This window comes from Oikopleura dioica, chromosome PAR (assembly GCF_907165135.1).
Source record: "Oikopleura dioica chromosome PAR, OKI2018_I68_1.0, whole genome shotgun sequence".
Classification (NCBI taxonomy): Eukaryota; Metazoa; Chordata; class Appendicularia; order Copelata; family Oikopleuridae; genus Oikopleura; species Oikopleura dioica.
In genome coordinates, this window is record NC_137293.1 from 11,008,465 (window position 1) to 11,035,358 (window position 26,894).

At 40.6% G+C, this 26,894-nt stretch overlaps 7 protein-coding genes across 10 annotated transcripts; 5 read left to right on the top strand and 2 right to left on the bottom strand.

Moving 5' to 3' along the window:
- Positions 1 to 399: 399 nt before the first annotated feature.
- On the top strand, positions 400 to 4,404 carry LOC145704249 (ectonucleoside triphosphate diphosphohydrolase 5-like). The gene is made up of 8 exons (XM_081781695.1): positions 400 to 559; positions 1,288 to 1,390; positions 2,965 to 3,236; positions 3,277 to 3,456; positions 3,500 to 3,663; positions 3,705 to 3,869; positions 3,911 to 4,208; positions 4,256 to 4,404. Exons 1-8 carry the CDS (start codon positions 526 to 528, stop codon positions 4,399 to 4,401), a joined length of 1,362 nt encoding a protein of 453 aa, XP_081637821.1. The 5' UTR covers positions 400 to 525; the 3' UTR covers positions 4,402 to 4,404.
- On the bottom strand, positions 1,394 to 2,597 carry LOC145704252 (uncharacterized). The gene is made up of 4 exons (XM_081781700.1): positions 2,263 to 2,597; positions 1,873 to 2,222; positions 1,676 to 1,824; positions 1,394 to 1,636 (listed from the first exon to the last, which is right to left on the bottom strand). Exons 1-4 carry the CDS (start codon positions 2,557 to 2,559, stop codon positions 1,452 to 1,454), a joined length of 981 nt encoding a protein of 326 aa, XP_081637826.1. The 5' UTR covers positions 2,560 to 2,597; the 3' UTR covers positions 1,394 to 1,451.
- A 1,715-nt stretch (positions 4,405 to 6,119) lies between the features above and the next one.
- LOC145704251 (procathepsin L-like) lies at positions 6,120 to 8,171 on the top strand. 2 transcript variants are annotated; one of them, XM_081781699.1, is made up of 6 exons: positions 6,120 to 6,137; positions 6,635 to 6,814; positions 6,856 to 7,365; positions 7,415 to 7,499; positions 7,543 to 7,701; positions 7,745 to 8,171. In XM_081781699.1, exons 2-6 carry the CDS (start codon positions 6,642 to 6,644, stop codon positions 7,904 to 7,906), a joined length of 1,089 nt encoding a protein of 362 aa, XP_081637825.1. In that variant the 5' UTR covers positions 6,120 to 6,137; positions 6,635 to 6,641; the 3' UTR covers positions 7,907 to 8,171. The 2 variants fall into 2 exon arrangements, with proteins under 2 accessions (XP_081637825.1, XP_081637823.1); XM_081781697.1 differs by lacking the exon at positions 6,120 to 6,137 and adding an exon at positions 6,164 to 6,317.
- A 222-nt stretch (positions 8,172 to 8,393) lies between these two features.
- LOC145704250 (uncharacterized) lies at positions 8,394 to 16,366 on the top strand. Its single transcript, XM_081781696.1, has 8 exons — positions 8,394 to 8,993; positions 14,340 to 14,485; positions 14,533 to 14,588; positions 14,861 to 15,196; positions 15,465 to 15,725; positions 15,771 to 15,982; positions 16,034 to 16,151; positions 16,210 to 16,366. The coding sequence occupies exons 1-7, from the start codon at positions 8,825 to 8,827 to the stop codon at positions 16,129 to 16,131; spliced, it is 1,278 nt and encodes a 425-aa protein (XP_081637822.1). The 5' UTR covers positions 8,394 to 8,824; the 3' UTR covers positions 16,132 to 16,151; positions 16,210 to 16,366.
- Positions 16,367 to 17,593: 1,227 nt separating this feature from the next.
- Positions 17,594 to 21,034, top strand: LOC145703649 (organic cation transporter protein-like). The gene is made up of 10 exons (XM_081781034.1): positions 17,594 to 17,961; positions 18,010 to 18,268; positions 18,390 to 18,669; positions 18,774 to 19,031; positions 19,272 to 19,458; positions 19,503 to 19,713; positions 19,807 to 20,292; positions 20,334 to 20,536; positions 20,578 to 20,697; positions 20,743 to 21,034. The coding sequence occupies exons 2-10, from the start codon at positions 18,244 to 18,246 to the stop codon at positions 20,950 to 20,952; spliced, it is 1,980 nt and encodes a 659-aa protein (XP_081637160.1). The 5' UTR covers positions 17,594 to 17,961; positions 18,010 to 18,243; the 3' UTR covers positions 20,953 to 21,034.
- A 228-nt stretch (positions 21,035 to 21,262) lies between these two features.
- Positions 21,263 to 22,591, top strand: LOC145706147 (troponin T, fast skeletal muscle isoforms-like). Of its 2 annotated transcripts, XM_081783671.1 has the most exons (6): positions 21,276 to 21,409; positions 21,476 to 21,487; positions 21,721 to 21,852; positions 21,894 to 21,980; positions 22,119 to 22,369; positions 22,413 to 22,591. In XM_081783671.1, exons 1-6 carry the CDS (start codon positions 21,317 to 21,319, stop codon positions 22,549 to 22,551), a joined length of 714 nt encoding a protein of 237 aa, XP_081639797.1. In that variant the 5' UTR covers positions 21,276 to 21,316; the 3' UTR covers positions 22,552 to 22,591. The 2 variants fall into 2 exon arrangements, with proteins under 2 accessions (XP_081639798.1, XP_081639797.1); XM_081783672.1 differs by lacking the exon at positions 21,476 to 21,487 and having other exon boundaries at positions 21,263 to 21,409; positions 22,413 to 22,590.
- Positions 22,561 to 26,686, bottom strand: LOC145706145 (vasoactive intestinal polypeptide receptor 2-like). 2 transcript variants are annotated; one of them, XM_081783669.1, is made up of 12 exons: positions 26,284 to 26,686; positions 25,562 to 25,743; positions 25,281 to 25,374; positions 24,680 to 25,139; positions 24,452 to 24,637; positions 24,292 to 24,407; positions 24,065 to 24,243; positions 23,705 to 23,832; positions 23,515 to 23,657; positions 23,125 to 23,473; positions 22,748 to 23,012; positions 22,561 to 22,704 (listed from the first exon to the last, which is right to left on the bottom strand). In XM_081783669.1, the coding sequence occupies exons 2-11, from the start codon at positions 25,592 to 25,594 to the stop codon at positions 22,835 to 22,837; spliced, it is 1,866 nt and encodes a 621-aa protein (XP_081639795.1). In that variant the 5' UTR covers positions 25,595 to 25,743; positions 26,284 to 26,686; the 3' UTR covers positions 22,561 to 22,704; positions 22,748 to 22,834. The 2 variants fall into 2 exon arrangements, with proteins under 2 accessions (XP_081639795.1, XP_081639794.1); XM_081783668.1 differs by having other exon boundaries at positions 22,748 to 23,072; positions 26,284 to 26,684.
- Positions 26,687 to 26,894: the final 208 nt, after the last annotated feature.

Here is a 26,894-nt window from a genome sequence, read left to right on the forward strand (position 1 = left end):
GACTTCGCAGAAAAAGCTCGTGTTATTGTGTGGCAATTATGCTGCTTGTTAGATTGTGTAGGTAAGCGCTTGGTGCTGAGAACGGTACCATAAGCGGCGGCGTTGTTGGTTTCGAACTTGCCCAAGGCTACCGACGTCTGGTCACTGCGATATTCATCTGGGCTGACCACCAAATCAATTTCTATTTTTTAATAAATTTTATCCGATCAAAATCGAAGCAAAGTCCTTGGAGCTCATCCCGCGCTACTGGTAAGAGTTATTTCTTCAGAGAGAATTCGGCCTCCTTTTCGGGTTGTTAAAGATTGTCGTCGTTGATTGTTACCGATTTTACGCCGCGCAGAAATGTAATAGACGGTATTGCTAGCAAAGAAAGTGGATTAGGGTCGTTTTACGAGGGGAGGGGGTAATTAACCGAGTGTAAAGAAAATAACGGGGGTTGGAACCGGCAGGTTGACCTGGCCCGCTGATCTGGCCGTAAGCCCTTTTCGGAGCACCTTAACCAACACACCAAAATATTCAATCCATATGTACCAAAAGCACTTTTCCGGGAAGCCAATATGTAAGTCTTTATCACCAAGAGAAACTGCCCCAGCGAGAATGAAATGCGCGAAGACCAGCGCCGGCAATTTGAATTTCGCGAAATTTCAGGCGAATTTGTGGCCAACTTGAATAGCGGTCGGATTTTTGAAATTATGCGGCCAGAAGCGCTTCCGTGCTTTCGACCCCGGTTGGGGTTTTTAATTTTCAGGGTGAAATAAAAGACCCTTCACAGGGCAGATTTGCATAATTTTGAGAACATGGACTTTCAACGAAACATCTGACAACTGGCTCTGTTTAAAAAGCCAAGTATAAAGTAATGTAACGCGCCGCGTAATTATTCAGGAAAATTGAGAAAATTGAATATAGTATTCTAATCATAGAAGTAAAACAGGTTGAAACCGCATCCCAAAATGTTAGTTCAAGTTGATTTCCATTTAAACACGGGAGAATATTTGTAGAAAGACTATTCACTTTCTCTCTTAAAAAAATGTTTATTGCCAACACTCAATTACCACATGTCTGAAAGCCCAGTTAACAGAATTATCAGCGGATCAGCTCACCCCAGGATACCCCAGGATACCCCTTTTAATCCCTCAGAACGTGAAAAATCCGCTTAAAATTGCTACACGTGATTTTTCGCTGTATATAATCGGAGGGAAATCGGCGGTGGGAAAGCCGGCAAAGTTGCGAATATGGCAGATTCGACAGGAGTCTTGACTTTTCGAAATAAACACCATTCTAATTTAGACAAAATGAATCCTACAGAGAAGGAGAAAGACCACTGGGCGAATAAGCTACTTCACACGTCCGGTATTGGCATCGGACACGGCACCGGCAGAGTCTATCCAAGGTATGTTTAGCAAGAGTTTTTTATTGAAAGGGAGATGAAAGAGAAAGATATCAGGGACAGTTTAGTTGTCTGGTTTGATAAGAGCAAAAGAGGTGCATTGAGAAAGGCCGCACATGTTGACACCTCGTTGAATGTTAAAGTATCCCTCGTTACCCCAGGACTTGCTCCACGAGTTTTTGACGGTCCAGAAGTCAGTTCCAGCTTCATCGGTTCCGAATCCAACAGCAAGGACGGCATGGTTAACATCTTGATACTATTTCATTTTGGAAGCAAACCGAAACTTACCTTTGGGTGTATTTTTGCAGGTGGTAGAAGAGTAGGTGCCGCTCTTGTAGTGCATAAAATCGTCCACAACTTCAAAGGCGATAGAGATCGGCTGGTACATGACCATCGCTTCCGCCATTTCTAGCTCGTCTCCTCGGGTGATGTTGACACTAGATTATTTCGATAAAGAAATGGTCTGTTTTTATCATCTTTGATACCTTCCGTAAACCTGAACAGCGGCTTTTTTCTGATCGAAAACGCAAGTTCCATCTTTAGCAGTGTAAGGGTAGTCCGTCTCAGTCATGATTCCAGGCGCAGCAGCAATGTATTCAAAAGCTTGGGAAGGAAGACCGCCGTTGCATCCGTGATTGTTGAAGGCCCCAGCGCAATCGACAAGTTGTTGTTCAGAAAGAGTGTGGAACTCGGCGAGGTGAATGGCTTGACCAGCTTCGACGTTGCCGGTTGTTGAGAAGGTCCAGCAAGAGCCGCACTGGCCCTGGTCCTTGACCGGAGAGACCATGTCTCTGTCTCGCCAATCCCAGTGTTTTGGCATAGGTTGTTGAACGCCCTGAAAATAATTATGCGGAATTAATCTAATGATGTTTCACCTTTGCAAGATGTTCCTTAGAATTGTAGGAAGTAGCCGAGCAATCTTGGCCAGCTTGCATAAGATAGAAGTGTTGAAACTCGTCCCAGGTCAAGTCAGAGAACTTGTTCAAGCCAGCGGTCCATCCTCGCTTCTCCTTGTTGATCTGCTCGATTTTATCGACGTTCTTTTCGAAGATTCCTCTTCGGAAGTCCTCTTCAGCCTGGGTTTCGTAAGACTTCCAGTGCTCTCGAGTCCAGTCTTCAAAGAGACCGGCTTTGGCCGAGGCGAAAAGTCCAAGTGAAAAAAGCTTTTTCATTTTAAGATATTCTATCTGATTATGATGGATATAGACCTGCGAACTTTGCTTTTATAAAAAGTCATGTTTACGAAGCAATTTGAATTGAAAGGATTTATGTGCCGGTGGGATGCATAAAAATATGATTATGGTTCCATAACGGTATTTGCCGAAGGTCTTAAACTTGATTGCTCGAATGTTCCATGTGATACCGTTTTATGTGAAATTTCGCTGAAAATAACAAGACAATAACAGCCTCCTTTGCTCTTTCGGAGTCTTTTATGATCCAAAAGCGAGGTTTGAGTGCTATCCCGGATGAGTAATCAGTCCATTATTTATTCTAAATCGTTGCCGGTTTTTTAAGAACATGAGAGAATATCACTACAGAAAACCAAGAAGCTACAGTAGTAAAAGTGTTACGTTAAGAAATCGCCTCATCGCCCTCCTGGCAGCTATTGCTTTGGTCGTCTACGGACTCTCTGGTGGATTTTCAAGCTCCTCAAGTGCATCTGGAACTTCTAATGGAGGAAATGTTGCCGATCCAAATATCTTTTACACAATCGTCTTTGATGCGGGCTCGTCTGGATCAAGAATCCATGTTTATCAATTCACGAGGAAAAACGGAAAACTGGAAATGCTTTACGAGCTTTTTGAGCAAGTGAAACCTGGCCTTTCTTCCTACGCTGCTGATGTTAATGGTATTCATCGGCAATTTTACAATTTATGATAATTAATAAGGCGCTGTCAAATCCATCGATGACCTCCTTACACACGCAAAGAACTACATTCCAAAAGAAAATTGGGCCGACACTCCGCTTGATCTAAAAGCTACTGCTGGTCTCCGCCTTCTTCCAGAAGCTCAAGCCAACGCGATCATCGACGGTGTCACTAAGCTCTTACGAGACTCTCCCTTCAAAGGTTAACAGGTCTGATCAAGACTGAATTCAAATAAATATTTCAGTCGGCGCAAATGGTGTTGAAATCATGGCCGGATCAGACGAAGGTGTCTTCGCCTGGATGACCGTCAATTTCCTCCTAGGAGCTCTTGGTGGAAGTGGTATTCAAAACACTAAGCCTACCATTGATCTTGGTGGCGGATCCATGCAGCTCACGTTCCATCCTAAGGTTCGGCTAAATTAATTTTTCAGTGATTGCAATAAGTTTAGTCTGCGTCTACTGTTGAGGCAGCTCCAGAAGGTTATGTTATCAAGAAAACACTCTTTGGAGAAGAATTCGACATCTACTCTCATTCATACCTTGGTCTCGGTCTCAATTCCGCCCGAGAAAAGCTCTTTGGAGGTCCTCCACCAGAGAAAACCCAAGTCACTCAGGTAAAAATCATCGAAAATGACAATCCCCGAATCCATTTTAGGCTCAATCACCATGTTTTCCAAGCGGCAAACATATCGAGTACACAAATGCTGGCAGTACTTATTCCATCTCCGGCGACGAAGGCGGCTTCCAAGGATGTCTCGGCATGGCACGAGCAGCAGTGAATAGCTTCGCGGTTGATAAGCCAAAGGAAATCCTAAACGAAGACATCTATGCATTTTCATACTACTTCGACAAAGCTGCTGACGCCGGCCTGATCGATGAGAGCAAAGGAGGAAAGCTGAAAGTGGGTGATTACTCGAAAGCGGCTGAGCACGCCTGTGCAAATCATGACAAAGGTATGACAGCTCTATAACTTCCAGACCCTTTATTTATTGTTTTCTAGACGAGTGGCTTTGCACTGACTTGTCATTGATCACCGCTCTTTTGGAAAGCCTGGGTCTGCCCGAGGATCAAACTCTCCAAGTCTACAAAAAGATCAACGGTGGCGAAACCGCCTGGGCTCTTGGAGACGCTTTCCAGCTTATTTAGAATCCAGAACTTGTAAACATTAGTCAGTTTCTTACCAGCAACATTCAAAACGATGCAATACGAAAAAATACCGCCAAGATGCAAAATATCGACAAAAAATTAGAAAATATTTGCTTTAACTTTCTTCATCATCTTCACGCCTCTGTTATATAATAAACGAACAAGTATATTCATAAGAAAATGTCTATTTTTCAACCCTAAAGAAAATAGAAACATCTAATGAAGCAGTCAAAAATCAATCCGAAAATGATGATCTTCCTAAATAAGGAATAACTGCCAGTATTTTTAATTCGGTATGTATCCATGAAAATACCAAAACAAGCATGATTATTAATGATCTTCGTAAAGATAAAATGCATTTGGAAAGAAAAGGGTTCAACTGTGAACAAGAGGATAAAAACAAGGGCGGTTTGAGAATGATGCTGTTTACACGACTCCCAACCTTGAGAATCAGAATGAGCGAGTGAGCTCTGCCCGTGATAAGTCTTCCTCTTATCACTCTTCTAATTTGGTAATTCAAGAGTTACCGAGTTCTATCGCTACGATTGACACAAGTTCCGAAATAGCCACATTTCGACAATAAAAATTAACAGAGCGCAGCAGACTGAAACATCCTCTTTTGGAAAGTTTTTTTCATTCAAAGAATTTTCCCGACAGAAAAAGAGACTTTCTCAGCGAATACCTGTCTGTAACTAGAACTGTGAAGAGACCAAGGGGGCAAAAAAACGAACACATGTCAGAAGCGACGCTAGCAGAGATGTCAGAAAAAAATATTCTTGCCTTTGGCCTGAAACTGTATCACACAGTCGAGCAATATCGGAAAAGTCTGCTTAGATTTTTCATGCTCAGCTATGTTTTGCTTTCTGTGGCAGGGATTTACTGGCTGCGGCCTAGGTATATTGGTAAGACTTGCTTTTGCTGACAGAAGCGTCTCCAAGGTGCTACTTCAGTTTTTAGGACGTCTTTGTCTTTGGATTTTTTTAATGTTGCTGATTCTAAGTTTAGGACTAATGATGCTTGGGATCGGAGTTTGTCTATACGTCCTTTCGGAAAAAATCTTCTTCACCATTTTTCGAACACGGCCGCTTCCACGAAGAACAACTCAAAGACACTCCACCATCGTCTCAGTGGAAACACCCCTTCCACCCGTCAAACGACCCTCAATGAAACTACTGAAGCCAACGCTCGAGTCCATTCTGGAAAGTCAGGAGCTCATCGTGACGAAAAAACGTGAGAGTTGGCACTTTGAACCTTTCGAAAGCGTCCTGAGCATACAAGAAACATGTGAGGACACGGCTGGATTTGATGTCGAAGTATGAAAATTGTACCTTGAAGAATTCTGCTGTCGCGAAGCTGTAAACAAATAAATGTGATACTGAAATTATGAAATTTATATTAAAATTCAGTATTTTGATGTTGTCTATAAGAACATGTTGCGGTACATTCTTGAAGTTAAAATAAGTCTGTGATCGTTTGATAATCTTCAGAACTATACCTAACTAAAATTGAAGGTGACCCTTGAAAACAAGCCAGACAGGTTCAAAGACGTCTTACAGTATTATGACGAGTCTTTAGCGTAAGAATTGGCGAGATTTCCTTCCCGTCTTCAAAAAAGAAAAACAAGAATTGCCCGCTCTTTTCCCCGTTTTCATTTCGGAATATCTCAGATCTCCCTCTTTCGCGAGAACCTGTCTGAACCGATCTCCGCCGGTTACGCCAATTCCAACTGTAAAAATGTGAGTATTGATTGGCGCGTCGTGCGTGGGTTGAAGCTGGTCAGCACCCCCTGCTAGGGCAGACCGAGCTCGAAAACAAATTTCAGAACAAAATACACCAAGGGCGGCTTTTTGAAAAAGGCCGACTCCAGAAAACGAACTGACAGAGAATTTTTTCCTCTTTTTTTGAGCGTTTCAAAGGTAACAAACTTTTAAAAAGAAAAGAACCTAAAATTCAAGTTAGTAATTCTTCCAGCTGTAGAAAATTTAAGTTGAATTTATTCAAAAATGAAGTTCGTTAAAAATCAACAGAAAATATTTTCCTTGGGCTTTTTTTAGTCTAACAAGGTTTGAACAACCGGTAATTTTTGTTACGCAACAGCAGTTCTATAAGATTCGAGAGCAAACTCAGGTCACGCGCAAATCCCATGATATTTTCAAATATCAGGAAATCTTTTCGCTAAATCTTCTTGTTTTTTTTTATCGCTACCTTCAAATCAATCAAAGCATGAATTCAGTTGAACAATGAAGCTCTCACTTGCTCTTTTGGCGACCGCCCAAGCCGGAATTGGCCGCGATGTCGTCGAAATGACCCGCCAAATTTCTGACAAGTACGAGCAACGACTCATCAATGAGTTCAAGCAGTGGAAGGATGCGTTCGAGAAGGAGTACGAAACGATTGAGGAGGAGATCCAACGGTAAGAATCGTTGCAAACTATTCATTTATATTTGTCCCTAGAATGGGCACCTGGATGAAGAACATGCTCCACATCGAAGAGCACAACTTCCAGCACTCGCTCGGCAAGAAGACCTTTACCCTCGCCATGAACAAGTACGGTGATCAGACTTCTGAAGAATTCGCCTCTACCTACAACGGTTTCCTCCACTCCGAAGGCAAGTCTCGAAAGCTCTTCGGTCTTCACGAAGACACCTTCTACCTCGACTACCTCAACGACGACGAGAGCAAGCTCGCCAAGTCTGTCGATTGGCGAGAGAAGGGCGCCGTCACCGAGGTCAAGGACCAGGGCCAGTGCGGTTCTTGCTGGTCATTTTCTGCAACTGGCGCTCTCGAGGGACAGATGGCCCAGGTCTTTGGCAAGCTCCCAGATTTGTCTGAGCAGAACCTTGTCGACTGCTCTCGACCTGAAGGCAACCAGGGCTGCAACGGTGGTTTAATGGACGCTGCTTTCCAGTACGTCAAGGACCAGGACGGTCTTGATGGCGAAGACTGGTACCCATACGAAGGAGTGTAAGTTCATTTACTTCAAGAAAATTACGAATGCTGACTTATTATTCAGTGATAACAAAGAGTGCCGATATGACAAGGCTCACCGAGAAGCTGACGATACTGGATTCAAGATGATCCCAGAGGGCAACGAAAAGGTAAGATAAATATTGGAACTCAAGAATAATATCAATTTTCTAGGCCTTGAAGCACGCTCTTGCAAAGGTTGGGCCCATTTCCGTCGCCATTGATGCTTCCAACCCATCCTTCCAATTCTACCAGAGCGGTGTCTACTACGAGCCACACTGCTCTCCAGAAAACCTTGATCACGGTGTTCTCGCTGTTGGCTACGGAACTGAGGTGAGATTATGAACATGTGATCAGATATTAACAATGTTTTCAGGATGGCGAGCACTACTACCTCGTCAAGAACTCCTGGTCCGAAGCCTGGGGAGACAACGGCTACATAAAAATGGCCCGAAACAAGGACAACCACTGCGGTATCGCCTCCTACGCCGTCTACCCGGTCGTCTCATCTGTCGACAACAACGGCGAGCCATTGTAAATCAAACTCGACTGATCCTGCCACAATCAACACTCATGAACCCAGCTCTTCTCCATCATCCGAAACTCCTTCAGGCGACCGCTTTCGGTCGAAGTTATTTTCATTACACTTTCCGTTCTTTCTTTTCAGTGCTCAACATGTATGCAGAGAACTAGCTCAGCAATTTTCTTGATTTTATATTCTTAGCCTATCCGAAATTTTCTGTCAGTTCCACTTCAATTCTTTTATTCATTGGAAAGTTAATAAAAAAGAAATTCAAGTTCAAGCCATCTTCATTAAAATGCAATTGCATCGATCTTCAAAAAGGAAAGTGACGGAATTTTCCATCTGATCCGATTCCGCCGGATCATCAGCAGTAAACTCTGTAATAGCGATTATGGCGTAGAGCAAATTTGCATAGTCAAGCGAATATTCGCCGCTTTCCCTTTTCATTCTTGAGTCATTTGTGAGGTTGCTTACCCCTTTCAACCATCGTCATAATAAAAATGTCAAGGAGTCCTTAGTATGGGGTACTGAACGCTCTGAGTCCAGTGAGGGGCAAATATCTTGCCACAAAAGCAACAAAAGAAAAACGATATTTGAAGGTTATTCATGAACAAAGCATACCGCTGTCTTGCAGACTTGGTGCCCTTGACTTCTGCTATTCTGCGAATCGTTGGATAGACTCCAAAATGGTTTTGTGACCGAGCATTTTTCGCGAGTTTTTCACGTTTCGAACACTAAATTTAGTAAATCTTCTTGTTTGCGAGAAAACACTAATGGAAAGAGAAATGACGCTAGAAATATTTCACTAAGGGCACTATTTGCGATTGTCGACTTATCCCCTCGTCGAAAGGGAAAAGTTTTCCCTTGCGCGCTCAGTTTTTGGTGGTCATTTATCAAAGAACAGAAAAACCGACGAGAGAACATCTATAAAAAATGAGACTTCCGACTGACCTGACAGTAGTAGATTCTATCAAAGCTGTGATAGAAGACAATTTGAAGGAAGATAAAGATGAATTCATCGAACGAACTGCTGTTACATTGAAAAAAGACTTTTTTCACGAGCTTTACAAAGAACTTTCGTATGATGTCCACGACTCTTCCGGTAAGAATTCTTCTTCACTACGTTTAGATAAAGTCTTCAGTAGTCTTTAGCAACAAAATTTACAGAAAGACACTATTTTTAAAGCAAGTAAACAGGAGGGGGTGTCTTTACTGTCTTTGTAACTGTGTATTCTTGAAATTGTATCACTGTCTTTGTATCAGTGTAATTTCGACCCTTTTGTATCACTGTCTTATGGTATCATTGTAGTTGTATCTCTGTAGCCGATTTTTTTGGCTACAATTTTACAAAAGACAGTGATACAATCGCGAAAAATTTTGAATGGGGATTTTTTTTTCAAAATTTTTTTTTTGGTCATTTTTTTTTTATTTTTTCATTTTTTAATAAAAAAAATACAAAAATACAATTTATTTTCTTATACAAATATTATATAATGCGCGCGGCAATCCCTATTTTACAATTTGAATGAACTTAATTTAAAAAAAAATATATTAAATTTCCTATTATTTTCTTATACAAAAATTATATAATGCGCGCGGCGCGCGCAATCCCTCTAATCTATTCCCCAAATCCTGTATAAAATGGAGGGACTATATTTTGGTAGCTAGGGGCGGGGCGGGGGAAGATTCCACAAGGGCTAATTAAAAACGCCCTATATAGCGATTTTACGCTTTTTTCTCGTACGGATGAATTATTCACTGTAATCTAAAAAATGGATGAAGCTTCGAACGTGAGTTTCCATCCAGTTTTTTTTGTGTTTTAACTCGCCCCAGTTTTGACGACTCTGGCGAGGCCTATCCCATTTTCTGGCATAAGCGGTGCCAATCCACATTTTTACAATTCAAATGAATTATGTTTCAAAAATACTTTTAATCATCTATTATTTTCTTATACAATAGTTATTTAATGCGCGCGGCGCGCGCAATCCCTAGAATTCATGTTGAAGCAAGGAAGCAAGCTTGTTTGCCAGATCAAACTGCTTTTCCCACGGTTGATTGAGATAACTTTCATCCACGAGCTGGATGAACGCTTCTGGTGCGCGATAAATGTAAATGTAGGAGAGCATAATCTTCGCAGCATGCTTCGACTCCCCATCGTTCGAGCCTAGTTCCGTCCACAGCGTTCTGATAATATCTCGGTGATGCGTTGACAGAATAAGTGATTCTGGAAGAGCGCGCAAATTTTAAAAAGTAAATGCCCAAATTGTTCAGCAACTTCTCCAAAAAGCTGGAACACGATTGTAGATGCTTCCGTATCGCCGCAGATATCTATCTTTTTCTTGAAGAAAATGTCCCAAATAAGCTCGTTTATTAGTGCTAACGTTGATGAGTGCCGATCCGAAATCGTGATTTCTGTTTTTAGCTGCTTTAGTGTTCGCAGGCAAATGTTGAGCAGCACAACTGGCGGGAGACTTGACGAGGTGATTTTAATTTGATTGTTCATTACAGAAAACATTGTATGAATCTGTGATTCTGTTGTTTCTGCGCTGTCCAATGCTTTTTCGAAGATCTTCTGTATGAAAAGAAGAGGGATGAAAACTGAAAGCCTGTTTACCGCAACTAAGTACTTTAGCGCCGTTGCTATGCTTGTGGACTGGAGAAATGACCAAATCTCGACAAGGGAAAATGGCATGCTTACCAAGTCAGTGTCGAATAACTTCCATAGTCTATGGACCATATGAATTCATCTCGATTCTTTACCTTTATGAACATCCGGTAAAACGGATTCCTCGACTCCAACATTCGTCATCGTTAGAGCAAGGCCTTTTTCTTTCTCCCGGTTTGCTGTAAGATAAAACGTTTCATTGCCCACTTTGACAGTAATTTCCGTCTGCTCGTTCTTATAGTCTTTCATCAAGGAAGCCAGGAAGTGGCTGGCAACGTAATTATAAACTCGGTAAGCTTCACCGGCCAACTTCGGACTCAGAGCAACTTCGTTGAGGAGTGATTGGGGGATGGTCGCCTTTGTCTTCTTCTTTTCTAGGGTTTTTTGGGAGAAGAGCCAGTAAGTAACTCTTGAGCAGCGGCAGAATGAGGGCCGAAATTCTGCAGCATTGAAATTACAGGACGAAAGTCGAAGTTTGGAGAGTATGAGGTGGTTTCTCTTCGAGGGTAGGAAATGTAACCCTTTTGAGAGATCAAAACAGACATTATTTTATGATAAATAGAGGATGAGTCTTTGGAGGAGTCAGTTTTCTTTTAATCTTTCTGTCTCTTTCCTGTGCATAAATCCTCTCAGCACTGACCATCGTCTGAGCAGGCCCGATTCCCAACTTGGCCGAGCAAACCCTCAACAGCTCGACTGTATTCAACGCAACTGGTCTTTGTTTCGCTTTCGCTTTCTTTTTTTCACTTTGGACAATCGCAGATTTGATATTCTTCACTTTGCTATGGAGCATATCCGCGATGCCTTGGTCAAAAATTCGCCCTCGTTGCCATTCCGCATATAAGTTTCCGAAATTTTCTGTCTGCACGGCTAAATTTATTCTCCAGAATTTCTCCAGCTTGACTTCCGTGATTTGATTGTGTCGCTCGACGCAGAATCCAAGGGTTGAAGTTTGACAAGGCCCGTATGAAGAATTTCGTCTGAAATCGAGTGAATGCACAGCCGATACGAACGTCTAGTTCTTGTCGAGCATCGACAGAGAGGGACTCGAGTTTGTTGGAAGAGCCGAGATTGTTCATTGCTTTTTTGATGTCTTTGTCGGTACTGGCGGAGAAATGGGCTCTTTTGACGCTGTTTCCACGAATGTGAGGGATGCAGCACATCACTTCAAACAGATATTTTCTCCCTCTCTATCACAATCCAGCCACAAAACCAACTCATCGCAGCTGGAAGACTGCGTCTTCAGATGCTTTCTCATGTGCATTTTTGGATTTGCCTCGTCCTTATCTAAATTGTCAATGAGGCTCGCATCGTCTTCGTTGAGGTCCCACGCAATTTTCGGCGGGCATTGAAAATGTAAATCTTCGACTTTCCTAAGGTTAAAACATTCTTTGCAGTATCTTACAGCGCGTGGGTACTGATAAATCGTGTACGAGCTTTGGGTTTCTTCATTAAAATTGGAGAGATTAGAATGTTGAGTACTAGAGCATTCTCGATTCTCACAATAGCGCGCTAAGTTTTAAATATGGCTAAAACAGCCATATTTTGGCTTCAGAGTGTGCGTAGAAGTTAACTAAATCATAAAAACTTGTTAGGTCCTAACCTGTTAGGTTCCTAAGGAACACTTTTTGACCAATAAAAATCTAAATTTTCAGCAAAATTGGGTCTTTTTCGAAATTTTTCGTCAAAAAGTCCAATTTTCAAATGCGGGTGTTAGAGTCGAGATAGACCTCCAAAAAATTCGACATCTGGCTGAAGAGAATATCCCTCTTGACTCTCTAGATACCGCCTTCATAATTGACAACGAAGGTGCTTTGCAATGGGGAAACGCTCGGTTCGTGTACCAATTGGTATTCGAATACCAATTTTGGTATTCGAATACCAAATCTCCTCGAAAATTCAAAATTTGGTGCACCCAAAGAGTGCCTATGCGCTTTTGGTACACGAATCGAGCGTCCCCGTTGCAATGCAAAGTTTGCATCTTATTGGAAATGTTGGAGATAGTCCAAATCACTGTCAGAATCTTGCTCGATGACCAAAAGATGAAAGAACAAAGGGTTAGAGAGCTTGTGTATCACTGTAATGAAGAAGATGCCCCTATTCATGCGAAAGAACTAGCTCATTTTAGATGAGCCAGGGGATCCGGAAGTCAAACATTCACTAAAGGAGACGCATGACACGTCTGCGGCCAGACTACTGTAGTGAGCTTACTCTTGAGCGAGATGTTCTCAGTGCGTCCACGAATAAAGGAATGGATAGACAACGCAAATCCCGATAACCACTTTCAAAAGTCATCCATGGATAGCAATAAAGGCGAAGCGTGAAACCCACCTAATTCAAGTTCGAAAAACTTTTGGAATCATACACTCGAGCATCGGTCCATTCCGCGTGAACGTCGATAAAAAGAAAACAAGCCAGACAGATGCTATACTCCGTGAAATTCGGGAAATTAGGCTTCTGCAAGAAGAAATTATCTTCTCGTTGATTCTCTTCCTCCTGTTTTGTAGAAAATCAAAACTTGTTCATTTTGGATAAAATTCATTTGAATTGTTAAAATAGGGACTGCGCGCGCCGCGCGCATTAAATTGTAATAGTATAAGAAAATAAATTGTAATTTTTAGAAAATAAAGAAAAAATGTCTAAAATGAAGAAATTCAGAATAAATTTGGCCCTTTCAAGCCTATTCAAAATTTTTCGCTATTGTATTACTGTCATTATGGCAAATCAAATCCTCCAAAATGACCTATTCTGCCTGAAAATGGGAAAGGCCTCGTTAGAGTCGTCAAAATGGGGGCGGCTTATAAGAACAAAAAATTGGATGGAAACTCACGTTCAAAGTTCCATCCATTTTTGGAGGATACAATGAATAATTCATATGTATGAGGAAAAAAGTCGAAAATCGCTATAAAGGGCATTATTAAAAAGCCCCTGTGGAATCTACCCCCGCCCCGCCCCTAGCTTCCAAAATATTGTCCCCCCTAATTAACAAATATTTGGCGGTTAGAAATTCATCCTTTTTTTAGGTTTCAGAGAAAAAATACACAAGTACAAGAAAAAAAACGCAAAATCGCTATATAGGGCGTTTTTAATTAGCCCTTGTGGAATCTTCCCCCGCCCCGCCCCTAGCTACCAAAATATAGTCCTTCCATTTTATATAGGATTAAGGGAATAGATAAGAGGGATTGCGCGCGCCGCGCGCATTATATAATTCTTGTATAAGAAAATATTAGATAATTTTATATATTTTTTTAATTTTGTTCAATAGAATTATTTAAAAAAATAGGGATTGCGCGCGCCGCGCGCATTATATAATTTTTGTATAAGAAAATTAATTGTAATTTTGTATTTTTTTATTTAAAAAAAAATAAAAAAAATGACCAAAAAAAAAATAATATTGAAATTATTTTCCCATTTTAAATTTTTTGCCGTTGTATCACTGTCTTTGTACTTGTGTATTATGGTATCACTGTAGTTTGTAAAATTGTACTATCGGCTACAGAGAAATTATGACAGTGATACCAAGCAATACAGAATTACAAAGACAGTGATACAATTTTAGGAATACATTGTTACCGTTACAATAAAGAGACCCCGTCGTAAACAGCTCATTTAAAAAAATGTCTGTCAGAAGCGGTCGAAAGCAGATTTTCTTTCAATGACTACCAAGTAAATATGTAGTCACGGACTTCATAACGGAAATTACTGCCCATAAATGATTCGCGAAGAAGATTCCTGAAGTTCAAGACTTGAACTGTTTACGTTGTGTAATCGTTCTTTTACTAGAAAAATCGGAGAACGAAAAGAAAACCCAGCACGTGCTCATCGACTTCATTGAAACCTTCAAACCATTGATATTGGGGAAAGAAAGCTGGCTTTCAGAAGAACTTCTGGGTACCGAATTATGGTCTCATCTGACGACACCAGCTAAGGTAATCAAAAAGGGAAAAATTTAATGGATAATAATTAAATTTTATAGGGAAAGACAACGCGAGGAAGGATGCGCCAGTTTAAGACTTATAAAAAGGATACTATAGGAACTGGTTCGTGAAAGCTCACAAATTCGATTATTAAAATTTCACCTTGTTCTCATACTACCGGGTCATGATAATGAAACGCTATAAAAATTTATCCTTGAGAAAATTTTTGAGAAAAAAAAATCTATAACGAGATCAAAATTTATTTTCATCCTTTGAAGGATAGCATCAATTTTATTATTTGCTTTACACACCTTCGGCAAGCTGATTTCTTAGGGTGTCCCTTGACTTGTTATCTGTTGAAAAGCTTTGACTCGCTAACCATTTGAAAGTCGAACTTATAAGCGTGATCAGAAACCTCCAACTTCATTTTGAAGAGCAGCCCCTTCGCATCCGCAAAATTCTTCTCAACTCAAAATGTCCAGATGATGATGTGACCCTCTCTTCCGCCGATTCACTTACGAAGTATTTCAACTTCTGGGAAAAGAAATTTCCTAGTTTCCTCGAAAATCTATACACTGTATTTTCGATGTTGAAGCTGTCGTCTCTCAAAACCTTTTACGGTAAAATGGATAACGATGAGGAATTGAACGACATCGATGCCACTGTCAATAGCAAAAATTACAACGAAAAATTCCACAGTGATGATTCTGGAATCGAATCAAGGCAACGGGGCTGAAAACTTAAAAGATATTACAGGCGTTGAACGTAAAAATTCATGACCAACTACCCTTTTCCTATGAGCTCAAGGTTATGAGCTCAAAAGTACATTTTTATTACAGGGAGGTAGGGTACATTTTTTATGGCACAACAGAAAGCTTTTTAGGAGCTTTTGAATGAGCCTAGTCTCGTCCCAGTAAGAAAAGAGGTAGGAGGAAATCATTTTTTCCCTCTTAGGAGTGAATATGATATAGGAAAATTTCAGCCCTAGAAGTCAGTCTCTCGAAGACATTCATTCAATAGACTCGTTTCATTCATCATCCACAGACTCATTTCAACCTGCTCAACTGGACTCACTAATCCATAAATTCGAGAAATCATTGAAAGCTCTTCATACCGAAGAGGAACACCCTAGCGATTTTCAAGAGCAGTTTGATATTTGGAAAGCAAAAATAAGGCAAAACTGCTTCAGTCCATCGAAAATGGAGGAGAGAAATCGACCAAGAAACATTATCCCTCAGGTGGCTATCCAAAGGTAAAAAACGTTGACTAGTTGTAGTTTTATTCGAATTTTTTGAAGATATGAGCAGACCAGGCAGGGTAATCGGCTCACTGACGAAGGGACTCTTTCTGAGAACAAAAGTCTTGCTGTGGGCCATGGCTGCTACTTGTCGTTTGAAAAGAACCGACTGATGATGCTAGCAGACTCGCATCCTCTCATTTATTTTGTCAGGCATGACAATCAAGTTATTGGCAACTCTTCGATAGATGTTGGCTTCAAGAACACTGTTGGTAAGTCTTCTTAAAATTTTTGATATCAACGAGGATAATCATATATTTTAGCCCTCTTCCCGGACGACAATCAACTTGAACTAATCTTCAAAAACGCCGCAAAACCAAATGAAGGACCCATCCAAATCTTTATCACGAAAAATCAGTAGCGAGCATATGCCCCCCCTAAGTAAGCCCCAAAAGAAGTCAACTTATTTGTGATTTCTGGATATAATCATATACTTTAGCCTTCTTCCGGGACGACAATCAACTTGACGATGTCTTCTCAATGAAACTAAATGAAGGGGCCATCGAAATCTTTATCACCAAAATCAGAAGAGAACATGTCTTGAACTTAGTAAACTCGCTGCCAAACAATAACGTTTTTAATAAAGTGACGCTTTACATCTGTTAACCTTTCGTAATTGGAACACAGGGAGGATCTTGCGTGGCTGTCGAAGGGGCACAATCGATCTTCTGATCATTTTTGATTGTCCTTGTTTCAATGAATGTTGCTTTTTCGGTCTGATGAGGATTTTCATAGAGACAAGTACACACTTTCTTCGCAAACAAGCAGGAAATTGAACCCCATTCTCAATTCAAATCATATCTGTTACTAGTAATAGTTCAGTAATTTTTGTTTGCGACAGTGCAGTAAAAACTTTTTGGTAGACATCTGTGCCATTGTCAATTGGCCATTGATACAGTAGAAGACATGATAATTAGGAGTCTTCCCAAGGGTCGAAAAATCCTAATGATGAAAAAGTGCGTCGTCGAAATAGAATAGAGACAAAAAATAAAGAAAGAGTTCAATGGTGAGATCTGTATATTGCTTCAGACTTTTGGTCCTTCCATTGGTGCTCTATTTATGCTACTTGATCAAACTGTGGATGGTAAGTTAAAAACATAATGTTTTTATAATTTATAAAAATAGACTAATTTCCTCCACGAATTATATAATTTCAGAATTTTCATTACCGAATTGTTGATTTACTCTATCTTCCTATACGAACTTTCAAGTCGGAAGCGATTTTATTCTCGCACATAAAATCTATTTCTCCCCATAAAGATTCCTTCTCTCTTTTTAGGACAGTTCAAACAAGTCAAAGCGCAATAACCGACTAAAGGCAGAGGCATCAATGAGACGTGCTGCACTCACGAAATTAGGGATCCGGTCGAATTACGTAATTTCTACTTGCTTTACATAATTACTGGCCCAGTAAATTACGAAAAGGCGTATTGACCTTGGAAGGTATTAACGTAATACACGCTTCGTACCCGACACGGAATGTTTCCAGGGCTGTGGTCGCCTTTAAAAGTTCTTTTAGTAACTATGTTAGCAGTTACGTTTACCACAAAATCAGAGTAGCTTCTACCAAGTCGATGCTTCCCGGAACTGTTGATACGACCATTGAAAATTTTTACGCTAATGGAAGCGCACAAACACCCTGTAAATAAAGCATCATTTTTTCGCACTTGGCTGTCAGAGAAATAGTTAAAAATAAAATAATAGCGTAGTTTTCTGCAAGGCAAGCGTTGTATTCTGCTCCCTATCCAACGTGATCCCTCCGTGCCCTGCTCGTGTTGTTTTCAACCCTCCGACCGGCCCGGGTCATGAATATATTCGGACAAGCGCGTGCGCCAATGACGCGTGTATCGGAAAAATTTGGCGAGTCTCGGCGACGATGGTTGTAAATCGATTTATGTGAAAAAGATACTCCCTCGCGAAAATTTCGGATAAGTTGGAGGGGGAGTTTGAACTTTTTTTGAACTGTGTCAAAGAATTTTTAATTGGAAAGAGAAAATCACAAAGATCGGTTGGAAATTGAACAAAAGCAGTCTTTCGTTGATAAAAAATCTTCAAAGAAAAAAGCCTGTAAGAAGCCTGTCTGTCCATGGGAACCTTGTCTGGCTGATAATTATGAAACGCAGCGTTTGTATTTTCCCACTGCCTGCCTACTCAACAGCGATCATGCTCTCGGCTCATTGAGCCCGACTAGGTGAACTCTCCAGAAATATATAAGATTATATTTAATTGCTACATATAGACAGATACAGGGAAAGCACGAGTTGAGCGAGTTTTCTTGGCTTGGGGCGCAGAGAGAATGAAGTAACGTAAGAGAGACAAAGAGCGGAAGACGGCGACATTGAGGCGAACACCCATTTTAGACCAAAACCAACTTGAGAGAAAAAGTCTTTTGAAAAAGCAGAGACCCCAACACAAAACCCCAAATTTTAAATAAGAGCGAGAGCCTGACAAAGCTAAAAAAGAGTCAAACACAATGGACGAGAAAAAAGACAATAAAGGTAAACGATCAAGGTCAACGGAGTTTACAACTCTTCGATACTTTGATTTTTTATTATTTCTTCTTATAAAAGTAGTCAGATTAAATTTCCCTTTTTTATACTTTGCTAGCATAATTTTCAGGATTCGATGAAATATGGGATTACGTCCCTGGGTTCAGCGCGAGACAACTCTTTCTCACTGTCATTACTGGCCTGATTTCCTTTCAAGACGGCTACATAACCATGTGGCCGATTTTTGCCGTTTACACGCCGAAGACATACTACTGTAACTCAGACGCCCGTCTCACTGCCAATTATCAAGCCAATCAAACCCTTTACAACGGAGTTCCAGATTTATGTGCAACTACAGATTATTGCCTCGTTGATGGATTCGACAATTTGACCGATCACTCCAGAAAAAGGTTAGAGAAGAATGGTTTTTCATTATTCATTATTTAAGGTAGCGCTTAATTTATGATTGAAAAACTAATGTTAAATTAGCTTTCTTAACTTTTATTATATTTAGACGCTCTGGCGGCGGCGGTGGTGGCTCAGGAAAAAGCGAAGGTGTATGTGGAATAGTCAAGATCGACAATTTTTTACCCGGCATTGCGTCAAACGACAGCTGTAAAAGATGCCATCAATTCGAAGAATTTGCAAATTCAAATGTTCAACTCGATGATGAACGAGATTTATGCCCGGATGAATATTATTACAGCGATGAATTTATAAACGAAACCCTGGTAACTGACTTTCATCTGGTGTGCGACAAGCAAGTTGTTAGGCAAAGTTCACACTAATTTCGAATTCCTTCCGGGTCGTTAAAAAATGGGTGTGTCAACGTAACTATGGCTCGACTTCGGGCGAGTGCGTTCAGCGCATATCCATTCTCACGAGATGGGGATTAAGTTCTGTTGGTATTTCCGAGCTCTTTTGGTTCTGAGGGGATCTTCTATCTAAATAGCCTTGAAGTTGCATAATAGAATTTCTCCTTGGGAGTCTAACAGTTTCGAACTTGCAAAAGGGAGACAGTTTTTTCACTTGGTGGAGTAGGCCTTGCGATTGGAAGCTTCGTCGGAGGAGGACTTACTGATACGCTTGGTCGAAAGAAAGTCATGCTGTATGCCACTCTTTTGATGGTTATCACTATTGGAATCGCTGGATGGGCAAACAACCTACTCGTTATTATGATTTTCTGGACTCTGACCAAGGTAAATGATCGTTTTTAAAATATTTTATAGTGAAAAACCTTCAGATTCTTTCGCAAGTCAAATATTTGGCCTACTCCTCATTTACATTGGAAATTGTTTCGCCATCCTGGAGGGCATTTGCTGGCCAAATGAACCACATTTACTATGCGCTCGGGTGCATAACTGCTTCTGTATTTTCTTACTACTTTCGCGACTGGCGAAGCTTCACCTTTGCGACAACTGCCGTTTGTGCGCCGCTTTTGCTTTTTTGGATTTGTGTTCCAGGAAAGCTTTTCAAGGAAATTTAAACAGAATAGAAGTCTTTTAAGAAAAGAAGTATTAGGAATAAAATAAGGTGCATTTATAAAGCTTTCACAGAATCTCCAAGGTGGCTCATTCTGAAAAGGCGCAGCTCTGAAGCGAAAGACGCTATCCGAAAACTTATTGGAGCTAATGCCGAAAAGATTGATTCAAGCTTCTACAAGAACATTGAAAACGCAGAACTTGAGGAGTTAGAAGAAGAAGTAGAAGAATTTGCTGGCTCAACCCATATCGGATCAATGGGCTCACTGGTGAAGTCGTCTTTGTCCTTGAACAAACGACCATCTGTGGCGTATACTGGAACACTAGGACTAATCAAGGAGGAGGACTCGTTCAATGAGTTAGAAGAGAAGACCTTCAAAGATATTTTCCGCTTTCCCGTCTTTCGAAACGCACTCTTCATCATTTTCTTCGCCTTCTTCGTCATCGCAATGGTTTTCATGGGAATTTCCTATAACGCTGCAGAACTTCCAGGAACAATTTGGGCCAATAACGCAATTAATGGTCTCCTTGATTGCGTAGCGCAATTTATAAGTAAGTCAGCATGGAGTTTATCACGTTCAAGCAACTTTTAGTTATCGTTGTTATGCAGAAAATCGGTCGAAGACATCTTCTTTTTGGAGTTCTTTGGGGCACTGGAATCACTTACATGGCTTCTGAAATTGTGCTTCAGCAGTTAGACCTTGAAAACATGGATGAAAGCGAAATCTCTTTGATTAAAAATTCGAGTAGATGGCTTGCTTTCACTGGCAAATTCTTTATCTCCGCTGCTTTTTCGGTAAAGCAAAAGTATTTTTTTCGATTCTAATGTTTTCTTAGGTAATCTACACGTACTCAGCAGAAGTATTCCCAACTACTGTCCGAACAATTGCCCTAGGATTCGGCTCGCTTGGTGGCGGACTAGGAAATGTCATTGCTCCTTACATTCTTCAACTTCAAGTAGGGACAAGACTTTATTTTAGGTCTCTCATTAATTGGTTTTAGAAGCCTCCGATCTCAATCAGATGGCTACCAGCAGCAATCTTCTCAGCCAGCTGTGTCCTTGTTGCATTTTTCCTCCTTCTTTTGCCAGAAACTAAAGGAAAAGCTCTCTACGAAACAATGGCGGAAGCAGAAAAAGTCTACAAAAATAAGTCCCAGAAAATGCCCGACAACGAAGATAGAAGCCTTTACGAGCCTGTTGACACTGCGTAATCGAAGCGTCAACACTTTTAAATTTAGCTTTTTGAAAACTGTAAAAATACTTATTGCCATCGTTTGAATCAAATAAACTCAATTCAGCACAAAATTCTCCCTGAGTTTACTTCTATTGACGTTTTGTTGACAGGAGGTTGATTTGATTTTATGATGCCTGTTAGTAATACCACCTTAGTACTATCTTACTTAGTGGGTGCTCGACAGGTAGCGAAAGTGCGATTTTGCGCTATAAATCCAATCCAGCGACTGCTTCTTCCATCAGCTGGGATTAACTCGTCTTCCTCCTTTTAGCCTTCCTTCCTCTCATTTCAGTTCTTGATTTTCAAATCAAAAACAAGAGACTTATTTAAATTTTCGAGCGATGTCTGAGGAAGCCGCCGTCGAAGCGCCACCAGCTGAAGCTCCACCAGCAGAAGCCCCTGCCGCCGATGAAGTCAAGATTCCTAAGATCAAGGTTAATTCTTTTTCCTGAAAACTTATAGTTAAAAAAATCAACAAATTCATTTTCTTATATTCATAGGATGGAGAAAAAGTAAGCGAACGATCCCTACACCCCATAAAAAGTCCTTAGTATCATTTTAACTGCTACACAGACATATACCCATTTAAAGATATCAAATAGGCTATCATAATATTGCATTCATAGAATCTATAAATGCATCATAAAGTTTATGAATCATAAATCATAATTCATAAAAAGAAAACATATTCTTTGAGAATATGTAGCAATAAAATTTGCAATAAGAAAATCTAAACGATTCTTAGGGTCATTCAATGGAAGGCTTGAGCGAATTCGCGCGACAGCGATTGGAGAAGGATCTTAAAGAGTTGGAACGAATGATCAAAGATCATTTTGAGGCTCGAAAGAAGGATGAAGCTGATCTTGCTGGACTCCAGGTTTATTAAATTCATCCAGCTTGACAATGAATTCTTACTAGGAGCGAATCGAAAAACGAAAAGTCTACCGTGAAGAGCAGAACAAGATCCGAGCTGAGCGCGAAAAGGCTCGCCAAGAAGCTGCTATCGTAAGTTTTTCTGTGTTTCACACATTTTATGAGCTGCAAGAGATATCTGAGGCGTTTCCTCCGGGTCAAGTTTTTTTATTGGATTGTTAAAACTTCAACTGCTTCAATGTCGCATGGCAAAATTAATGGGGATTTAAGGAAGCCAAGAAAAAGCAGGAAGAACTCGAAGAGCGACGAAAGAAAGAGGAAGAAGAGGCCAAGAAGAATGCTCTTGCAGCCATGTCTATGAACTTCTCTGGCGGTGCTGCCAAGCGAGAGCGAAAGGCTGGTGGCGGTAACAAGGCCAAGGAGCTCAAGAAGAAGGTCCTCGCCGAGCGAAGAAAGAATCTTAACGTCGATCACTTGACTGGCGAAAAGCTCCAAGAAAAAGCCGTCGAACTTCAAAAATGGTTCGCCGCCGAGAAGTTACTATCAGAACTTTAACATATTTAGGCTCGTTTCCCTCGAAGAAAGCCGCTACGACCTCAACGTCCAGTTCAGCCACCTCAAAGACGACCTCAAACAAATGCGAACCCGAGTCAACGATCTCATGGGCAAGAAGAAATCGACCAAGGTCAACGTGCGAAAGTAAAACTTTATCCATATTTGCCTTTATATATTTTACAATAAATGTTTGAACAAGAAATGAATGTTCATTGAACTTGGATTTTCGAAAGCCAGTGGAAGTGTAATCGCTCCAGAACGAAGTGGACCCTTCTTTGTATTTTCAAATCAAAGGCTAAACCTAGAAAATTGATGAAATTGCTTACTCTTGCAAAAACTCGTACCTCTTCAATCAAAGCGAGTCTCTACTTCTTGGAATCGAATTTATGTTCTTCTTGGTCGTTTTCTAATGTTGTGTCAGTGGCGGAATCTCAGACATCAGGGTTTTCGTCATTGTCATCCGATGTCTTTTCGGGAAATGTTACCGTGGGTAGGTCGTGATTGTTTTTTCTGTTTTCTGTTGAACTTTCAAGGACATCGGTCATTTCTGTTGGTGGGCTTGATGGAGACTCGTCAAAGCTTGTCTCATTTATTTCTAGTAGCGGGGCCCTAGATAGTAACTTGGTATCAGTAATTGTGTTCACAGCGGACTCAGAGTTATCAGATAACCTACAAAGATGGAGTAGATGGGTACTTATGTATAGAAAGCCTAAATTATTACCCTGAATAGTAGCCATTCGAGAAATCCGAGTGTTTCGAACAAGTCGAGGGTCTTTTGTAACACGGGTCGAAGAGTGGAATGACTGGATCGCCTTCAGACGCGTCTTCTTCTACTCGATGAACGTTCGGTTCAGAACTCGGTTGGCGAAGAATAGAGAATGTGGACGCTTCCGAGCGCCTTCGAAATCGGGAGAAGAGCTGTGAGATCTTCGATGACTCAGAGGAAGAGTCTCTTGACTGCCGACGAGTAGATATCTCATTGTAGATGTCCCGGAGCTCCTGATGTTGTTTCCAGCGACGTTCGATCGCTTCTCGAATTTCTGCTGAGAGAAAACAGTACAAAATTGAAACTAAAATCGAGTCAATTTCGGTCTATAACTTTCGACGCTACCGATGATCCCAGAGCATTGCGACAAAACGAGAAAGACGGGATACATCTTCCTGATCACTTCATCATCTAATGCAGTTGCAAAAGGCAGAGCGACATGTTGCATGCCGAGAAGTGGGATCAAAGAGACTGCAGCTTTCAAAACACTAGAAACAACGGTCTGAATTAATGATTCAACATATGAAATCAATACCCAAAGACGCGGCTACGTCCACTTCCGTGATGTGGCGCGTTAAGTTTTTGAAAAATGCCGTAGATGATCACCACGAAGACGACAGCACAGATGATGATGTAGATGTAGATTGGAATTTCAATGATGCGCTAGAAACATTTTAGTCCAAGGATATCGTTCTAGGTAATTTATGAAAGAAGGTTAACTTAACCCCCCGTTAAGTAGAATAGACACGTTTATGAATAACACAGCTCGTGTTGAGAGGAACAACTATTCCCCGTTGTTTTATTTTGGGCCACTTGGACTCGTTCTAAGTAATTGGTATTTTCGGAGAAACCATTTTGTGACATTGCAAAAATGGCTGCTTGGATTAGTTCTTACCTCGTAATTATCCTCTTGATCAGTAGCATAGCCGTCTACACAGTTATGATATGCCAGTGCAGCCCACAATCCGACAGGAATGAGAGGTAACCCCCAGCTTAGTCCGAGAAACCAGCGCATTGGGTTGAATCGTTGAATCAGCAAGAGCGGTTTCAGATGTAACATCACAAGATAAATGCCTGAAATAAGGTTAGCTATCCAGAAAAAGGTCAATTTTCGCAGCGGACCTTCGCATGCAAGCCATGAAAAGCATACCAGAACCGAGTACTTTTGAAAAACCGGATACAACAGACACTGAAGTTGGCATCTGCAGACTTCGAATTCCGATAGAGCCGCGCAAGTACTAAGTTTTTTTTAACCAGTTGATAATTCAGCGAATTCTCTTACCCATCTGAAACGCCCTTTAATTCAGGAAGATCGGAATCTCCAAGAGCAAGGACATATCTATTCCATCCGCCATACGTATTGTTATTTAGATCAATGAGATTCTTCTCGACTTCCCCTAGCCTGGGCTCGACTTTGACTTTCCATTGAATACTTTTAAATAGATAGAAGGCGATGAAGGTGGTATGCCTGAAAATCATACTATGGATTTGACATTGTTAAGGCAAGTACCTAAGCATAAAGGCAGCGAGCAAATTCATGTGAATGTATATCCTCGTGCATTTTCTTAGCAAAATTGACATGAGAATGAAGCTGATGAGGCAAAAGATCAAGCTTATGGTCGCAAGCGTCATTGTGTAACCCATGTATTTTATGCTCGTACTCATTTCTGGACTCATTGGATAAATCGCACTGTCGTTCGTGTCGGTATAATTGGTGAAAGAGCTGCTCGAGTAATCTTGGTAACTTATATCGTAAGACATGTTGGAATCGTAATCTACTGATTCGTCTCCATAGTTGCAGTCCTTTAGTGCATCTTCCACGGAAGACCAGCCTTTGGCATCGCAGTTTATTTTTGTATAACTTATGTCCGCGCCGTAGTCATCATCAAAAGAGCAGGAAAATTCGTTCTGGGTGTTCAATGCAGCTTCGGGAAAACATGCACCCATTTGATACAACGGCCCGCAAGACTCTTAAAGATTTCTCATTAACTGTTAAGATGCAATCAAGGGAGTGACGCAATTTTTACGCTTGACTCGCGGACATCAAATTAAATTTGAAAAAATCGACGCCAAGGCCAACATATTTAATTCGCAGTCATAAGAGAGCTTACCATTTGGATCGAGCTGCCGTGGTGCAGATAAACACTGGATCGCTTCTGAGATGTCATGGCAATGAAACAGATCTCTGCTCAACCCATTTTGGAACTTAACAATGAAGATAGGATTATTGCACTGTCTGAATGACATGATCCGTGGATCGGATGTGTACGAAACGCTTTCATCTTAATTTTGAGCTTGATATCGAAAGCTTAGTAACTCTCTTATTTTAACGAAAGGTCTGCTCCTTTTTATAGAGAATCTTTTAATTTCGCGGAGAAAATATTGAATGTACCTTTATAAATTCAGTGTAATATTGTCCAAGCATGATCCGTTGTCATTTTACTTCTTGATTGTCCTCTTAGATAAACGCTTCTCCCATTTCCTCTCTATCTTTTTCTTCTTTTCCAATCTCTGTATGTTTCGCGCCAGTGGGTTAATTTGAGTTCTTCTTAATTCTAGCGCGTCACTTCTTTCCTAAATCGGAGGTTGAACTCGGAGATTAATAATGAAGCGATTTCCAGCCACCTTCTATTCCCTAGTCCCTTTGGGCACGCAGCTCCACCCAACACACATTTTTGAGTGAGAGTTTCCTTTTAGACACCTCTTTCAAAATACCCTTTCATTTCCATAATTTAAAAAGGCTAAATTTGAAGTAACGTTAATTTTGCTATATAATGTCTAGTTTCCTATTTCAGACGCATTTTGAGAGAAAAAAAATTGATAATAAATCTGTCTCTTTATTACTTATTCAATCATTGAAAAAAAATGCTATGAGGCCTAATTTCTACAATCAATTGTCTGAAAATAAGAAGAAGCATCGTTTCATACCATTTTTAATTGAAATTAATCATGGTTGAACTTTCATTTTTTTTCAGGCTAAATCTTCAGGCAATTGCTCTTTCTAACTGATTAGTTCTCGACAAAAATTGGTTAGTGAAAAATAAATATAAACGAAAAGAGGAAATAAAGGAGACAAACACTGGAGCATGAAAGTTCGCGTGCGCAGGAGCTCACCTTGATCTTCAAAATTACTGGTTCAAGAAGTCTCTTTTCTCAACTCTCTCTCTTTTTTTTAAGTTCTGGTGTAGCAGACTCTTCGATAGTTGATCGGGGATGACGTGAGATCCAAGAAGCAAATTCGTGCAACTGCCCCGCAGCGGCGCCTCCACCAAAAGAGAGCTCCACCTCGAATCAGGACATCTCATGATGCGCCAGTAGCGCGAAATGCGCAACAGATGACTTTCCGCCGCAGCCACGTCCAACCATAACAAACGTCTAATACCAATGAACACGTACACCCCACGAAGTTATTTCCACGAATTCACACTTTCCAACTCAATATCTTCAAAATAGATACTTCTGGAGAACAAATGCCACAAGCACCAGATTCTTCAACATATTTTTAACTGAGCATAAGATTTTTAAAGTTTAAAAATTTTCATTGAAAGTTGAAAAAGAAGACAAAGAAAAATCTAATAAAAATATTTCAAATCTTATTCAATAAAATATGCCTTATATTTTCGATAAAAATTTCTTACTAGAGATAAACTTGGGTTTTTTATAAAATGACATTTGATCCGGGCTGTCAAAATTAAAGTCAAAACGCAAACTGCTAAAACAAGTAC